The 19,372-nt window shown below is 43.1% G+C and overlaps 1 protein-coding gene across 5 annotated transcripts in view; it reads right to left on the bottom strand.

The window, feature by feature from the left end:
• Positions 1-3,256: 3,256 nt before the first annotated feature.
• LOC142466839 (uncharacterized) overlaps positions 3,257-19,372 on the bottom strand; it is a 95,572-nt gene continuing 79,456 nt past the window's right edge. For 3 of the 5 annotated variants that reach the window (XM_075572339.1, XM_075572340.1, XM_075572342.1), the window contains exon 3: positions 3,257-5,620. In XM_075572339.1, coding sequence (XP_075428454.1) covers positions 4,146-5,620 — 1,475 coding nt within the window. In that variant the 3' untranslated portion in view covers positions 3,257-4,145. Of the gene's footprint in view, positions 5,621-14,527; positions 14,862-19,372 lie in introns of those variants that run through there. The other 2 variants (XM_075572343.1, XM_075572341.1) reach the window with 2 other exon arrangements.

Raw genomic sequence — 19,372 nt, 5'->3', positions numbered from 1 at the left:
TCACCCCCCTCCCCATGACACACTCACACACTCAATCTCTCGCCTTATCACAGCTGCATGCAGCAAGGAGGTGCTGAATGAGCTGTGCAGCACAACGCCACCTAATGGCTGAAGGAAGGAGAGATTGCAGCTACAGTACAGACTGCTTTCTCTCTGCTCCTGGCAAAATCGGGTGGGAGGGGGGGCGTCCGTAGGCGGAACCCCTGGGTCTGTTCTACGGAACCCCAAGGTTCCGCGGAATGCATTTGGGAAACACTGGTCACTTTATAAGATGTCCCTGCGGGTTACTATATATCGGTAAAATGATAAGAATGATGGAGAGAATGGCGTTACATCGTTCGACCATCAGGAGGGCATTGCAATGTGGGACCGATGCATTGGATCTGAAGTGCCTCCCTATGGCACGCCATTTTAAAGAATTTCGATACAATGGCAACCCTTAGATGTATGCCTATTCTGCAGGTGGCAATATCACCCGAGGCGGTGACAGAGGAAAGCTCCTCCTGCAACAGGAGGCAAGGCTAATTTATGAGCTGAGGACTGTGGCCTAAATGAAGATCTGAAGCTGGGCTGCTTTTTATAAATGATTTTGGACACTTTTTGCTGCATTTTTTGGTCATTTTTGCCAATTATATATTTTTTCTAAGTATAATTTTTTTTGCTTAGATCTATTTTTTGATGATCATATTCTGTGGTTAACTGTGGATGTTTTTTTTATTATTATTATTTTTCACCTTTGTATGTGTCTCTTTACTAGCCCGAGCTCTCCACTTCCTTACTGGTGTAGTTGGGTTCTGTATTTGTTTTACCTCTGCACCCTGTTTTATTTTAGTTTTAACAGTGGTTGCCTTGGTCTGTGTCCCCTGTATAAGGTTGCTGTACACATTTGATAACAATGGGATACAAGTATGCGTGTTTCAGACAGTCCCCTGTATCACGATAGCATTATTATGCTTGGACTAGCTGCAATTCGCAGTGACGGCTGTTTGTTTACATTCTTTAAGCTCGCGCATGCGCGATTGGTATTGTGAATGAGCTTATTGAGAAGCTGGCCGCATGTGTAGTTCATTGTTGTTGCGCTTTAGGTGGCTATGGCAACGAACGTGTGGAGGCTGTCAGAACGGGCTACGTCAATCCCAAATGGCCAACTAACCAGAGGGGGGAGTGGTGAGTGCTGGAGTAGCGGAAGTAATGTTCATGGTGATTGTAAACTATAACAGCTGGTGTTTTCATCGAATCTGTCCCTATTGGTGGTGAGTAGGGGTGTGCACAGGTATTATGGGTATATATGTTTTGTGTTTGGCATTGTTTCACTGCATTACCTGGAAGAAGGTCCCATTCTGAGGACTGAAACGTCGGATGACTGTGGTGCTTATGTTATGTTATGTACATATTATATTTGGACTACCTCGTGTGCTGTCTCTTTTTGCCAGCTGCCAATCTAGTGAATGTGGAATATGGTAACTACCAGTATATGGGATGAGCATCTATCTTGAAGATTTGGATGGTGTTGCTAGCCCTTCCAGTGCAATCATTCATCCTTGAGAAAGTCACTGTGATGAAACGCGTAGGACGTGTGACGTCATCACGCAGTGACACACGGACGACAGGCGGGGCTTTTGTTCAGGACTGAGGATTGGAACACATCTCCAGGAAGCACCACACATCCCTGCTACCCCTTTCTACTCCTCTCCACTCCTCGTGGCGCCACCATTACTCACGGCCAGCTGAACATTGTTCTCGTCACCTTGACACTCTGTGGCTTATCCATGATGAGGTAACTTCAGTTATTAGGGGCACAGCATAGTGTGTTACACATATCCGGTGGGATTAGTGTTGTGGTGCAGCTGGGATTAGTTCCATTGAAAGATCATTCTGGGGATTGTGTGAGATTTACCATTCATCAGTTACCATTTTCCTCATCTGGTGGATGTGACCCCATGTTCCTGGCTACCTGCCTGACAGTCCACACATCAGCGTCTATCTGCAGCCACAGATTGTCTCAACCTAATGTGTTTTATACCCACCATGTGAGTATAGGTCCTGCTGACTACTCCATGTTTAAATAAAGTATTCTACTTTACATTATTATGCTATGGAGCTGGCGCTTCTCTTCTTTCGTTATATCATACCATACCTTTCATTTTACGGCCCAAACTCCCTAGCCAAGCCCTCCCTCTGGCCTGTACAATCACAGCCCACCTGCCCAGCACCTGACACCTGTCTCACATCTGCCTGGTAACACAAGGATCACTTTTCCGCCAAAACTAAACTAGCCCCAAACAAAGGCCATAGGTGAACGAGGGGCTTCCACAGTCGTCCCCCCCCCTACAGTCCCGTGCCTCTTCCCACAGTCCCATGCCCACCCCAGTCCCGAACCCCACCACACATTCCCGTGCCTCCACAGCAGTCACATGCCCCTCCAGTCCTTTGACCGCCTCAACAGTCCCATGCCCCCCCCCCCCGCAGTCCCGTGCCCCTCAGCTAAATGCTTTTCATTCTGGGTTAGAGTTACAAATACAAAATAAAGTTGGGTGTGGGTCTCCTAGAGTCTGACCATAGATTTTGGCCTCAGATTCCCATGTGAACACCTCCTTCAGCCTGGCAATGTGCTTGTGGGGAGGTAACGCCAGCGCATGTGTAACAGGAATCTCTGCCATAGAGGTGTGCAAGTTTAACCATCAGTGGAAAAGGTCCCTGTGTGAGGTGGGACCATTTGTTACATCATTACTGCATATGTATATGTCATCAATAAAGGGACACTTAACCCCCTCAGGTGCATTTTCATGTCTACGTGTAACCTGTGAAATAGATAATAAGCTCTTGCTGCTCTCTAGAGATATTAAAGGAACATGACATACAGTATGTAAAGGCGACTGCATTAATGTCCCTCACTGGGGACTTTGGTCTGTGTATCTGTCTTTCACCTCAGTATTCACAGGACATTTGGTCGCGGCTGTTTCGCCACTACTCAACACAACGCTGGCCACGTCACCACTAAGGTAAGTGCCTAAAACTCCTGCCCTAAACCCCTTCTATCCAAAGCCCCCTCATCCTTAAAAATGCTACTTCAAGCCATTACCCTAAAACACCATTTGCTAAGCTTACCCTACAACCCCTTAAAATAACTCCCTACCCAAAACAGTAATAAAACTTACATTAGAAGTGGCTGGTGGCGGAAGGTCTGTCTGTGGCCTAATGTCGGCGGCCAATTGGTCGCAGTGAAACTATTCCGATTCACAGCTGAGAGACTACTGACAGCTTCAGCATAATGAGGAACGTACATTTTATTAGAACCAATAGCATGAAAATATAAAACATTATTAAGAACAACATTTAAATAAAACTACAATAAGAATGATACAAATAACCTGCATTTAAAACGTGATACATTTTTATCCTTTTAAAATGCTGGTTTTATGCACCATGAAGTAAAGTCACTTTTCATTGTGATTTAGCGTAACACTGATAGACGTGTGCACTTATATGTGAGCGTCTTAGTCACTGGTTATCCCTAAACGTGTACATAGAAAATTAGGTAACGCTCAAGTGTCTGGTCCTGTATTCATAATCAAAAGTCCATCAATAAGAATGAGTTGGCAAAGCTGGGTACTGTTAGCAATAAGCAGAAAATTCAAAGCTGGATACGGTTAGCAATAAGCAAAACATTCCAATCACAATCATGAACCTATATGGAGGGCTCTATATCACCAAGAAGGTGGGGGGATCGTAGGTGAATACTTCTCCCCTCCTCATTAGGTTGGCCCCAAGGTAAGGATAATTACTCACTTATGTACCCGGCAGTCTTCCTTGGCGTGCAGCCGGTCCAAATCCAGAGATGTCCAAAGCAATGTATGTGCAGCGCACAGCAAAAACAGAGATCAGGTCTGGCAAAAATGATTAATTTATTGAATGCGCATAAAAAAAAGAGAGTGCAAGCCTTCTATGCGTCATTTTTGCCATACCTGCTCTCTGTTTTTGCTGTGCGCTGCACATACATTGCTTTAGTTATCCTTAAACATGTCTGGCTTTAGAGATTGGTTTTTCCCCTGTGTGTGTCCTCATGTGTGTTCAAGCTGGATAACCGACTAAATCCCTTCACACATACATGCAGTCTCTCCCCATGTGTGTCATCTGGTGTCTGATCAGGCTGGATAACACACTAAATCCCTTCCCACATTCCCCACATACATGCGGTCTCTCTCCTGTGTGTGTCTCCTCTGGTGTCTGTTCATGCTGGATAACAGACTAAATCCCTTCCCACATTCTCCACATACATGCGGTCTATCCCCTGTGTGTGTCCTCTCATGTTTGTTCAGGCTGGATAAGTCAATAAATCCCTTTCCACATTCCCCACATACATGCGGTCTTTCCCCTGTGTGTGTCCTCTTGTGATTGTTCAGGGTGGATGACATACTAAATCCCTTCCCACATTCCCCACATACATGCGGTCTCTCTCCTGTATGTGTCCTCTTGTGATTGTTCAGGGTGGATGACATACTAAATCCCTTCCCACATTCCCCACATACATATGGTCTCTCCCCTGTGTGTGTCCTCTTGTGTATGTTCAGGTCGGCTAACTGACTAAATCCCTTCCCACATTTCCCACATACATGCGGTCTCTCCCCTGTGTGTGTCCTCTTGTGTCTGTCAAGGCTGGATAACCGACTAAATCCCTTCCAACATTCCCCACATACATGTGGTCTCTCCCCTGTGTGTGTCCTCTCGTGTTTGTTCAGGCTGGATAAGTCAATAAATCCCTTCCCACATTCCCCACATACATGCGGTCTTTCTCCTGTGTGTCTCCTCTTGTGAATGTTCAGGTCGGCTAACTGACTAAATCCCTTCCCACATTCCCTACATACATATGGTCTCTCCCCTGTGTGTGTCCTCTTGTGATTGTTCAGGTGGGATAACCGACTAAATCCCTTCCCACATTCCCCACATACATGCGGTCTCTCCCCTGTGTGTGTCCTCTTGTGTCTGTCAAGGCTGGATAACCGACTAAATCCCTTCCCACATTCCCCACATACATATGGTCTCTCCCCGGTGTGTGTCCTCTTGTGATTTTTCAGGTGGGATAACTGACTAAATCCCTTCCCACATTCCCCACATACATATGGTCTCTCCCCTGTGTGTGACCTCATGTGTTTGTTCAGGTGGGATAACCGACTAAATTCCTTCCCACATTCCCCACATACATTTGGTCTCTCCCCTGTGTGTGTCTTCATGTGTGTATTCAGGTTGGATAACACACTAAATCCCTTCCCACATTCCCTACATAAATGCGGTCTCTCCCCAGTCTGTGTCCTCTTCTGTAGGTTATGGTCTGATATCCAAGTCAGACTCTTCCCACTTTCTCCATGATCTTTTCCTGTGGCAGCTGCTAATATATATTTTTTGGAATGAGAAGCAGTTACATTGTTTATTAATTGCCTTGACTGGTTGAAAGATGCATTTTCTGTCATATTTATTGGAATGTTGCAAGATTGTTCTGTCCTCATCTTTTCCATATAGTCATTTGGGTGTTTGAACTTCAGATGTTTGAGGAGGTAATCCTGACTGCTAAAAGCAACCTTGCAGTGTTGGCATGGGTGGATAATTGGAGCTTGGCTTTGTACTAGACGAGACAAAAAAGTCACTGTTACACAAACTGTCTTACAAAAGGCCATGAAGGAGAGGTAAGTGGGCATATCACAAAAAGTTGAGGATGAAAGTAAACTGTAGATGTACATTGTAAAAATGAAGGGTTTAGCAAAACATGTGCAGCATGAGGGCCGGGAGAGTAGATGTAGTGGATCATACATTTAAAGTAGATCATAATATTTAACCATTTAAAAGGAAATCTCACTAGCTGCAAAACACCAATTAAAGTGGCAGGAATCTTTCCAAATCCTTTGATAGATAGTAAGTAAATTAAATTAAGATAGATAGTAAATCGATAGTTTCAGTTGTGAAGGTATAATTCAAAAATGTTTGTAACAATTTATGCACATTTCATTTAGTGTCATTGATTTTACAGTAAGAGAGTATTATTGCTTTATAGGTCATTATTTTTATTTTGCATTTGGTATTTTCTCTATTTTTTGCTGTCACACTACACCCAGGCGCAGTCCTTAATTGTATATATTTGTGAATAGCTTTCAACTCACGGATAGCTGCTGGGGTTTAGGTGACAGCAAATACTGTGTTTTAATCATGATGTCTAGCAGTAAAGAAAGGTTAGCCAGAAGGCAAAAATACCTTAAACCAACTGAGTCTACAACGGTAGAAAATATGGAGGAGGGCATTGATTTGAAAACCAATTTCTTTAAGCTTGAGAAATTGGCTAAAGAGGAGATGAAGCATTGGCTAGATCTCCTCTCATTGGAAAGATATTTAAATGAAAAAATTATTCCAAGGGGGCTAAGAGTTACAAAAAAGCCTACTTTTGAAACAAATGAGGAATTTTCCACCAATTGGAACAATATTTTGGAAAAATGTTCTTTCTCACTGATTCGCTTATTAATCTCATATCGAGAAGAGAGGGTGAAAAGCACTGAGAAAGAAATTGAAGTACAACAAATTTTAATTCCACATGTGGATAGTGAGGAATTTCAAGAATTGGATAAACTAGTTAACAAGAGAGTATTGAGTTTTGAGAGGGAGACTATGGAGCGAGCGTAAGGATAAAAAATACCTTAGATATACTAATGATTATGCTACAGATAGGGTCACTGATTGGAGAAGACATAGGCGAGATGATTCTAAACATCATTATCCCACAAGAAAGGGAAAGAAATATAATAAGTATAGGGAAAGTAGTAGGGAATATCGCCAAACCCCGATAGCTTCATCCAAAACACATGCATCTAAAGAAAATAAGAGTAAGGAAGATAAACCTTCCTCATATACATGCATTACAGATAATCGATTTGATGCATTGCAGGATTCCCCCACCACCTCTCATATCAACCATGAGGATAGAGAAAAGGAGGTAGCCAGTGGGGCAATATCTAAACATCGGAATAGGGAATCCTCACCACCTTTGTCCAATTCCACACATACCACTTCTCATACTGCTTCTTTTTTAGAGATGGTGAAGGAAGAGGAAAGAGAAAGAGGGAGAACATACCCCCTTTGGGACAGACACCCCACATCATGGGGAGGTTCATCACAACGCAGAAAAAGAAACAGCGAGGAAGAAGATCAGGGCAGCGCGAACAAAGAAAGGAGAGCAGACTAAGGACATTGATGCCAGAGAGTCACGGTATTTTCAACTTGTCAAGTTTTGTGTTATCGGCACATCACACCTCACTCCTCTCCAAAGGTCTTTCTTTTGCACCTAGTAGTTTACCTAGAAAATGTAATTTATTTGTTGATTTAAATAGGTATGTAAAAAAGATCACTCTAATGAGATTTTTTGCATCAAAAAGTAAGGAGGAGGAAATTTTCAATACCCAGGAGAGGGATTGCATTAAAGCAATGACCTCCCTCCTATCAGATGGTGGGGATGTCACATCTAGAAGGTTTATCGGTGGTGCTGATGTCGATTATAGTCCAAATTTGGATTGTTTTACTCAGCATTTCACACAAGAAATAAATGTTACATCAAATATTTCGGGGGTTACGGTGGATCCAGTATTGTCTCTCTCAGCTATGGCCCATTCTAATCTTCCAGATAATTCAGTTCACATGTGCTATTTAAGACATTCTCAATTTTCTAATTCTCAACATCTCCAAGACCATTCAGTTTATATGTGCGATTTAAGTAATTCTCAGTCCCCCACAAGTGATGGTTCTGTATTGATAGAACCTCATACAATCAATATTAAATACTCACCTTTTGTCCCTAAATCAACTTTTTTTTTCCATATCACGCGAAGGGAGGATTCATAGATACATTTTACACACTAGTATTGAAAGATTTTGAGTCATTGTGTCAGAGTAAGCCTTCACTACAAAAGAGGAATTTACACAAAAATAAAATACAGGCTTTAAAAGAATTGAGTGAATTAAATGGAATTGTAATAAGACAAGCAGACAAGGGAGGAGGCATAGTACTCCAAGATAGGGATGAATATGTGGCTGAAGCCAACCGTCTATTGGGGGATGGTATATCATATATACTTTTGGATAAAGATCCTATGAATGAATATCAAAAAGAATTAAAAAACTTTCTTTTAGAGGCACAACACAAGGAGATTATTACAAAATCAGAATTTGAATTCCTATTTAAAAGGTTCCCTAGGACACCTGTGTTCTATCATATACCAAAGATACATAAAGATTTAGAACATCCACCGGGAAGACCGATAGTCTCTGGGGTGGAGTCGATGACGTCCAGCGTGTCCCAATATGTAGATTATTATCTACATCCCTTGGTGGTTAAATTAAGATCATATATTAGGACACGCTGCATGTTATCGATTCCATCTCGGAGATCCCCTGGAAATCTACATATATTTGGGCCACATGTGATGTGGCCTCCTTATATACTTGTATCAGTCACACAAAGGGAGTAGCAGCGGCAGCACATTTTTTGGAGAAAGAAATTCGACTCAATATTACACAAAATAATTTTATTTTGAAGTCTATTTTGTTTATTTTGGAGCACAATTATTTTTTGTTTTAAAGTGAGTATTATTAACAGGTCTGGGGAACGGCCATGGGCACCCGTTTTGCCCCCAGCTATGCTAACCTATACATGGGCCTATGGGAGGATACCCATGTGTGGGGTAATGCTAGGCTGGGAGAGGGCTTGGTGATCTATGGCCGTTTCATAGACGATCTTATATTTATTTGGGACGGTGATCAGGAGACATTCACTGATATTTTGACATCTTTTAATGATAATCAAATGGATCTAAGGTTTACATTCGAAACGGATAAGTGTAAAATTAATTTTTTGGATTTAGAATTGATGGTTATGGGGAGAGGCGTGCACGACAGGGAGGTGAATGGCAGCTTAGAGTGTGAGCTCCACCCCCTCCGGCGTTTCAAAACGATCTAACTCCAGCAAAAACACAGAAACTGCATAATTCAGAACCTGCAGAACGTGTCTAAATATACAGAGATGGCATCAACCAAGACTTTAAGGAGAAAAACACAGCCGGTGTCTACTTATTTTAGGAGCAAAGAGGCTGCCAGGGCTGACATACCTGAGTCTCCAGTGCAGACAGCATCAGCAGACCCAGAAATAGACTCCTCACCTGAAGAACCAGACGATATGGCTGTAATGCGATGTAAGGACATGAAGGAGTTTTGCAGCAATATGAAACAATTCTTTAAGTCTGAACTATGGGCGCTTCGGAAGGATGTGGATGCACTGGGGGAGCGTACTGCCGCTTTGGAATCCAGGGCAGATGAGACAGCTACAACCACAGCACAAACGCAAACTCAAATGACCACCTTAAAGGCACACATCACTTCTCTGGAAGATAAAATTGAGGACGCAGAGAACCGCGACCGGCGCTGTAACATACGGCTGAAGGGGTTCCCAGAATCTATAACAGATCCAGAGGAATTCACCTCGAGGTGGCTGGAACATTTATTCCCAGACATGGCTGCCAGAGACCTGGTTCTGGACAGGTGCCACCGGGCGCTGCAGGGAAGACCTCAGCAAGGAGATCCCCCGAGGGACGTGGTGCTTAGATTCCACTGCTACCGCACCAAAGAAGAAACATGCCGGATAGCAAGGGAACTGAAGGTGGTGGAGTTTGAGCAAATAAAATTTCAAGTATATCAGGATCTGTCACCGGCCACGCTCGCAAAAAGGAGAGCATTAGCCCCCGTTACCAGAACACTGCGTGACCAAGAGGTAAGGTACTGCTGGCTATTCCCGTGTGCCCTAATGGTCTTTAAAAACGGGGTGGCACATACCCTCAAAAATGTGGAGGACGCAGAGGGATTCCTGCGGAGGGTCCTGGGATCCGCACTGAGTCCCCCTCACCATGCGGCGGCTAAAGATGGCGCTCCCACGTCCCCATGAACTGAGATAGTGACCCGCAGCTGAGACACTGAGCCCTGCATAAGCCGCCCCTGTTTATCCACAACCACGGGAATCTACAGTTTCAACCAAACCCAATAAAGCCCCTAACGACCTTGTGACTGCACTGGACCCCTCTCACAGCCCTTACCAATCCCTAGAAATGAGACTCAGAACCCCGCCATTCAGAAGGATCCACTCACGTTTTCGGAACAGCGGCCATCTTGGCTCGCTCCATCCCTGAGAAGCGCGGGACCTTCACTGATCTTCGCGGGCTTTTCCAATGACGTCATCGACCTGCGTCGTCCTCTAGCGAGAATTGGTACCGGACGCCTGCGCAGTGGGATCTGGAAGCTGTGGCGCTTGTGGACGACTCAGATCCTCTCCAAGATGGCCACAGAGGAGCGCTGATACAGGGTTCCCCCCCAAGGACGCAGAGAGAGACGAGCCTAGAGGGAGTGCGGCCGCGACGAGACCACACTGCGGGGGACCGGGCATGGCGGCCCCAGACTGGGGTTACCTCCCAGAACTGTGGACTTGCACAATCACACACATAATAAAAAAGATTTGAGGGAAGGGGGGGGGAAGGGAGGGAGGGGTTGGGTAGAGGGAGGGGGGGGATGACATATAACCCCTGAGGACAGGTATCTCCCTAAACTAGATAGATTAGCAGGCTAGCAGGTATATGTATCTCCTACAGGTATTTCGCTTATAAGTCCCACATATAGATCCTAACCCCACCACAGGGATCACGATAAACAACATTAATAGAGAGGTGAGCTCCACGGCCATTCACTAGAGAGAACAACCCGTATCAATATCTAGCCAGCACCAGACGAAGTGCTATCCTCCCAGCTTGAGTTACCAGGATATAGCACAGGGTCAGCTATGCGGCCCAACAACGTAGATGCTGGAGGACTATAGATAATGAAGTACGTAAGCTGGGAGTCATATAATTTCCGATGCGCCTAAAGAGTACATATAGAGGGGTCTCTACATACGGCTGCTGGGAGACTTGCAGATCACTATCCAAGGTGGGATAGATAGGTTAGGTAGTACAGACTGACAAGGGACAGCCGTTTGGTCTGAAGGGTTCCGAATCGCAGGGAGGGGGAGGGGGGGGGGGGGGGGTTAGTCGGATCATCTATGTAAATACTCTAATGCATAATAGTGTTACCAAGTAGAAGAGGAAGCCTTTGGCCATGACCGCAACAGACCAGAGGACTAGGAGTTAGCTTTCTTAATGGGGTTAATTAGTTAGGGGTTAAAGGAGTGGTCTAGGGAAGACGAAAGAAGGTAGACACAAGGTTAAGTTTTCTATTATGTTTATGATATGCAGTTTCTGTTTCAGTTTCCAACGTTGAGAAGTTATAAGGAGTTCAATATACTAGCTGATTAATAAAAACGCGCCGGCGGGTTTTCCCATGTCGGCGTGCATGCGTTTCCAGATACGGTCCCGGAGACAGAGGGATCGCAAACAAGTCCCAGGGGGGCCGGGTCCCAGCAAGAAGGGGAGATCCCTTTGTAAGACTGGGCCAAGAGACCAACCCCATGGGCGCAAGAGACACCCTCGGGGGCTCCCGGGGTGGACTCTTGTCTTATTATTTGATGTCATTGTAGTGTTGATGTTATGTATACACTCTATTTTTTGTTATTTCCCTTCTGTTTTTACCTACGTGTGGTCTCCTCTCCCCCCTCCCTCCCCTCCCTCTTCCCTTCCGCACCCTCCCTCTCCCCCTCCCCCCCTCCTCTCCCGCTTCTCCCTCACTCCCCCTCCCAGAGGAACATCAGCCACACCGGCAAAACACAAAACAGGTGGAACGGGTGCGTTTCGGGGCAGTGGACCGGATATGTTCGAAGGACGGAGACTTGGGTGAGTTTAAAGATATCCAGACGCTGACTTAAACACACATTAATAAATGGCGTTGATACTTATTTCTCACAACGTGCAGGGCTTTAACAACCCAACCAAACGGAAGCTGGCTTTTTCAGACTACAAAAGGAAACACGCCGAGGTCCTTTTCTTGCAGGAGACACATTTCAGTAGATCTAGCGCCCCCAAACATCTTGACAAAGATTTTACTCAGGTTTTCTCAGCTGCTGCAGCAGTTAAAAAACGCGGGGTAGCTATATTAATTCGAAATAGCATTCCATTTGAAGTGCAGTTAACTAAGCGCGACAGTGATGGCAGATACATCATAGTAGTAGGGGCGATTAGGGGACAGAAAATTACACTGGCTTGCATATATGCCCCCTGCGAAAAGAGTACGATCTTTTTCGATAAGTTTTTCAGAACCCTGAGCTCAGTGGCTCAAGGGTGCGTCGTACTAGCAGGTGACTTTAACATGGTCATGCAACCGCACCTAGATAGGTCAGGGGTTGCAGGTCAATATAACAAAGGAGCGGGTGTCTCGGTACGCCGGGGCCTCAAGACAACCCAGCTAACAGATATATGGTGAGAATTACATCCGGCTGATAGGGATTACACATTCTTCTCTCATCCTCATGGCTCATACAGCAGAATTGATTACTTTTTCGTATCCTGTCACCTGGTTCCTATGGTTACCCGAGCTGGGATCCATGATATTTCATGGTCTGACCATGCACCAATAGAGCTAAGGTGCAATAATATCCGTACGGATAGACCTGGGACGAATTGGAAACTAAATTAATCAATCTTAAAAATTCCCGAGATCTGTGATATTATTGGTAACGAAATAGACCAATTCTTTAATATAAATACAGGCTCTGTCGATTCACCATTAGTTCTATGGGAAGCTCATAAAGCAACATTACGAGGCACGTTAATAAATATCACAGCCAGACGAAAATGAGAAAGGGAGTCCAAAATTATCACTCTCCAAACCAAATTACAGACTCTCTCCTCTAAACATAAAAAAAACTTTAGACCCTAAAACTTTGCAGGAGGTAAAAGACGCCAAAATTGAACTTAACATGCTCCTAGCCTCCAGGGCGGACAATTCACTGAGTTGGTCAAAGAGGAGATTTTATGAGAAAGCGAACAGGCCGGATACAATGCTGATCCGCATGCTAAAGGATAAGCAAGCTAAGTATAACATCCAAGCTATACACTTAAAATCTGGTACCCCACGTCTAATCTTCAGAAAATAGAAGACGAATTCAGCTCATTTTATGAAACACTGTATAATGGTGAAAAAGTGGCACATAACACCAAAACAAGCGGTGCCCTAAAAGATTTCTTAACCAGCTCAAATCTAGGGAGATTGACGGACACAGACAGAGAAGCCCTGAACGCTGACTTCACTATAGAAGAACTGTCACAGGCCATTAAAGAGTTGAAACCATCAAAGGCCCCAGGGCCGGATGGATTCTCAGGGCTTTATTATAAGAAATTTATAAAGCCACTCGTCCCAAGGTTGCTCCACATGTTTAACGCAATTTTAGCGGGAGCCCCCATCCCCAAGGAGATGTTAAAGGCGTCGATATCACTAATACATAAAACTGGGAAAGACCCACTGGACTGCAAAAGCTATCGGCCTATATCATTAATTAATACCGATGTTAAATTATACGCTAAATTGTTGGCCAATAGACTTAGTCTCATCCTACCCAGACGTATACACCCAGATCAAGTCGGATTTATCAAGGGCCGGCAAGCAGCGGATAATACACGACAATTTATTGATCTGTTGGATTTGGCAAATAGTAAGAGAACTCAAAGTATGTTGTTAAGTCTGGACGCGGAAAAAGCTTTCGATAGATTAGACTGGCCATATTTGAAAGCGACGCTTGCGACATTTGGCTTTGGAGATCGGGTGAGCGAAGCGATTCTGTCGCTATACTCTAACCCCACCGTCAGGGTCGTACACCAAGGCTACCCCTCTCTGCCATTTCAAATAAAGAGTGGCACGAGACAGGGCTGCCCATTATCTCCTCTTTTTTTTGCCCTATGTATTGAACCACTGGCGGCACAAATCCGAGGAAACCCAGACATCTCAGGGTTAAACGCATACTCCCAGACCCATAAAGCGGCCCTGTACGCAGATGACACCCTTCTGATTATCACAAAACCCCTCACTTCCCTACCAAACCTATTCGACCTACTAGATCGATTCTCTAAGATCTCCGGCTTTAAAATTAATCAATGCAAGTCGGAAGCCCTCAACATCAACCTCCCTAGACACAAAGAGAAATTATTAAAATTGAATTTCAAATTTAACTGGCAACAAAACCACATAAAATACCTGGGTGTCCACATCACCAAAACTGTAAAGGACGTGTACAATGCAAATTACCCCAACCTGATTCGGACCCTAAAATCTGATTTACAGAAGTGGACATCCAAAAGGATAGTCTGTAACAAGGCTACTAAAAGCTCAAAACAGAGAGTCATAAAAAATAAAAAATAAAGTTAATAGTGTTGTGAACAACTGAGGAAAACTATGAGGGAAAATGAAAACGTGGGTGTCAATAAGTGTTGCTTGAAGAGGTGACCGAGGACAGTGTGAGGCAATAACGGAGCTCCAATGGACACCGCTACTTGGGATGCATGTGAACCAGAGTAAACAATGTAAATACCTCTGTGAATCCCTCTTGTAGCGCTCCTGTTTCAATGCCTAGGTCCAGCAAGCAGCATTGACGTCATTCGTCTCCAATTCGGCTGCGTCTCCTCTCACAAACTTTGTGGAGCTCTCGAGTGCCGGTAGTGCGTGTGATCACTTCCGATCCGTCCGGTGCAGGCTCCCTTCTCTCCGCTGAATCCGCGGAAGATGCAATCGCACACGTAGACTCCCATATGGCGTGCCCTCCTTCTCTCAGTGCGTCGATCCAATCGAAGAGCAATGCAGGTAGAAAAAATGGATTGGCAGCAGACAGCAACGTTCAAAAAGCACCTTCAACTCACCAGATGTAGAAAATTAAAATGCCTTTATTAAACTACATAAAAATGAAATGGGACAAACAAAATACAAAAAATCCACAACCTCCTACGCCTTTCAGGCACTAAGAGCCCTTTCTCAAGGGGGATAGTTGGGACAGTGAGTTAAGCTCATTAATATAGCCCCTCCTGTGCACTTGAAACACAGCTGTAATGGATAAACATTAATTGTGCACACATTAATGGTAATCAAGACATCACATACACTTGGTATAAAGCATTACAAATGTAAAAGATCTGAATAAAATACAATACAAAAAGATACATGTATATAATTCATATGAAGTATGAAAATGAACTAACTCTTGAAATTCTATAGTTGATCACTTCAACAGTACAAATCCATGGTAAAGATAATACAATCCTACCAAAGAGAGATGTTATACAAATGTATCATAGATGTAATAGAAACTTCAGCAAAGGGATATGTATAAAATAAATGCATAAAGGGACTATATATAAAAGAATAAGAGAATCACAAGAGGTATCAATATGGTTTGTATAGATGTTAGATAAAGCATAACATTGATTCATAATAGTCCGTATCTATAAGATACCAATATCAAATAATGTATCAGAAAGAGGTAACATAAACCCATTGAACTGTTCATGGCATCGTTCTATTGATATAAAGGATCAGAAATACACATAACTTAGTGGGTGATTTAAATAAATCAATCATATTACAAAAAATATTTCAGATCCCACTCAGTGTTTAACCCTTTAGGGATCAGTGTATCCAGTGTAAATATCCAGTGGGCCTCTCTGCGGTAGAGTGTATTAACTCTATCTCCGCCTCTAAAATGTATTGGAACCTGTTCAATAGCAATACATCTAAAGTTGTTGAGAGACCCATCCTGGCATACAGTAAAATGTTTGGTTACGGGGTGGATCTGATCCTTTTTTAGGATTAACCTCATGTGTTCAAGTATTCTAAGCTTAAACATACGTGTCGTGAGACCTACATATTTCTTTTGACACCCACAAATCTGCATATAGATCACATACTCTGTCCTGCAGTTTACAAAAAGAGGAATCTTGTAAGATCTAGTATTGTCTATATTAGTAAATATTTTAGACCGTAGAACATATTTGCAAATTTTGCATCTCCCGCAAGCAAAACACCCGACTAATTTCGGAAAGAATTCTTTTTTAGTACTTAATCTATCTTTCTTAATTACACTAGGTGCAACCATATTACCAATGGTCTGTGATCTTTGAAAAACAAACCTTGGTCTGGTTGTGGTAATACTTCTTAGTAGAGGGTCTATGGTCAAAATAGACCAATGCTTGTTCACAATATTTCTAATAGCATCTGCTTGTCTGCTGAATTTAGTGATGAAATATGGAGTATCATTATTAGAACGGTTAACATCATATTTGCCTTGAGTTTTATGATTTCTAAGGTTATTCTGTTCTATCGATCTACATATAATATCATTTCTGCTCTGTTGAAGGGCATTTTGGTATGCTTCTTGTAACATATCCTTATTGTATCCTCTAGCCAGGAAGCGGTTAGTTAAATCAATTGATCTCAGATGGAAGTCTTCCAAATTAGAACAATTCCTCCTTAGGCGTATGAATTGCCCATAGGGTATACCTTTAAAAAGACCCCGACTATGGCCGCTGCTCGCATGCAATAAGGTGTTTTTAGCATTGTCTTTCCGGAAAATATCTGTGTGCACCCGCTGGTCAAGACCCACATAAAGTTTCAAATCTAAATAGTGTATGAAATTGGAGTGGTGTTGTGATGTAAAACGCAGATTCAATGTATTAGAATTGATATGATCAATAAACAAATTTAGCTCTTCAACCGTACCACTCCAAATAATCAATAGATCATCGATAAAGCGGTAGAAGTGAATATGGCAGAGATAGAGTTAATACACTCTACCGCAGAGAGGCCCACTGGATATTTACACTGGATACACTGATCCCTAAAGGGTTAAACACTGAGTGGGATCTGAAATATTTTTTGTAATATGATTGATTTATTTAAATCACCCACTAAGTTATGTGTATTTCTGATCCTTTATATCAATAGAACGATGCCATGAACAGTTCAATGGGTTTATGTTACCTCTTTCTGATACATTATTTGATATTGGTATCTTATAGATATGGACTATTATGAATCAATGTTATGCTTTATCTAACATCTATACAAACCATATTGATACCTCTTGTGATTCTCTTATTCTTTTATATATAGTCCCTTTATGCATTTATTTTATACATATCCCTTTGCTGAAGTTTCTATTACATCTATGATACATTTGTATAACATCTCTCTTTGGTAGGATTGTATTATCTTTACCATGGATTTGTACTGTTGAAGTGATTAACTATAGAATTTCAAGAGTTAGTTCATTTTCATACTTCATATGAATTATATACATGTATCTTTTTGTATTGTATTTTATTCAGATCTTTTACATGTGTAATGCTTTATACCAAGTGTTTGTGATGTCTTGATTACCATTAATGTGTGCACAATTAATAATTATCCATTACAGCTGTGTTTCAAGTGCACAGGGGGGCTATATTAATGAGCTTAACTCACAGTACCAACTATCCCCCTTGAGAAAGGGCTCTTAGAGCCTGAAACGCGTAGGAGGTTGTGTGTTTTTTGTATTTTGTTTGTCCCATTTCATTTTTATGTAGTTTAATAAAGGCATTTTAATTTTCCACATCTGGTGAGTTGAAGGTGCTTTTTGAACGTTGCGGTCTGCTGGCAATCCATTTTTTCTACCTGCATCCAAAAGGATATCCTGGATTGGACGAATCCATAGTGTCAAAATGAACCTACTCCCCCGTATATTATACCTCTTCCAAACTCTTCCAGTGCCACTCAGATTGAGGGACATGCACTCACTTCAATCTGAAATTTCCAAATTTATCTGGGGAGGTAAAAAACCGAGGGTAAGTAAACTAAATATGAAAAGACCTGTGCTGGCTGGCGGCCTAGAAGTACCCTGCCTGCTATCATATTACAAGGCGGCACAATTAAGCCAAATTGTACAATGGCAATCTAATCCGAAGTTGAAGAGATGGGTGGAAATAGAAAATGCTGCATGCGCACCTTTGTATCAAAGCAGCTTAATTTGGTTACCTAAAACGGAGCGAAAATTCGCCACAATGCCGCTATCCTCAATGACCAACTCACTGTCAGTCTGGGAGGCTACGAAAATCAGGCATTCCCTCACGACAAAACACTCCATGGTGACACCCATATGGAATAATCCTGAATTCGCTCCGGGGCTATCGGTCGGTAATATCTCAATCTGGAGGCAGAAGGGTTACAATCGGATTAGAGATCTGAGGGACATGATAGAAAAATCAAAACATTTGACCATATCAGACTAGAAAAGAAAAAGAAAAGAGATGCCCCACTCAGAATTCTTTAGATACCTCCAGATCAGGGCATTTTATAATAAATATGCCCCATACCCCCTATTAATATCTTTCGAAAAGCTCTGTCCTGGCTGAGACCGACACAAAGGGACTTACATCTCAGCTCTACGGAGAAGTGATCAGTTCTGGTGAACATGCACAGCGGATACCCTCATTCGATCTCAATGGGAAACAGATTTAGGAGAAAACTTAGAGGATGAAGATTGGAGCGCTATATACATGGCCACTGCAAAGAGCTCCATATGCACCACTCTTAAGGAGAACGCATATAAAGTCCTAATGCGATGGTACCTCACCCTACTGAAATTATCAAGGTTTGTGCCGGGATCCTCCCCCCTGTGCCCTCGCCAGTGCTGAGGATCAGCCAACCTGTTACATATGCTGTGGTCCTGCCCTCGGATCTCTCCACTCTGGGAGGCGATTTGACATTGGATTCAGAGATTGTTGGATCTCGCAATACCCCCAGACCCGTGGCTGTTCCTCCTGAACAGGCCATTGATGGGCCTCACCAAAGCACACAACAAACTAATTGCCCATTTTGCAATTGCAACGCGGAGCGATGTCGCAGCATTATGGAAACAATCTGATATTCCAACCATCCCAAAGATTCTAAAATCGAATTTGGTTCATTTGCCAGATGGAAAAGTTAACGAGTTTAGTTAACGACACTGGTGACAATTTCCTAAAAGTCTGGACGCCCTGGCTGGCACAGACAGATATCCCGGGATAGAGAGGACCTCAATCTGGCTCTGATAGTTGTAGATGCGTTCTCCTTGGGAGGGGCTTACGGGTCGTATTCTATATCCCTAAGACCCTATATAGCAGCATTATAATATTAGCAATTAGAGAAGCGACCCAGCCCACACGTGTTCGGGGTCGGGCCTCGGGATGCATCCACTACCACCTCACTCTTCATACCTCACCCCCAACCTTCCCCACCCCACCCAGACCTTCCGACTCCCTCCCTCTTTTTATTTTTTTTTGTGAGTGGGTCTTGTCTCCCCCTTTAAGTTTGGTTATAAGTGTCTGTTTGTCCTCTTTAGAAGGATCTCACTACTATTTTCTCAGTTGTT

Source organism: Ascaphus truei, chromosome 15 (assembly GCF_040206685.1).
Source record: "Ascaphus truei isolate aAscTru1 chromosome 15, aAscTru1.hap1, whole genome shotgun sequence".
In the NCBI taxonomy this organism is placed as follows: Eukaryota; Metazoa; Chordata; class Amphibia; order Anura; family Ascaphidae; genus Ascaphus; species Ascaphus truei.
The sequence above is the reverse complement of the archived record's forward strand: the minus strand, read 5'-3'. Positions and strand labels throughout refer to the sequence as shown.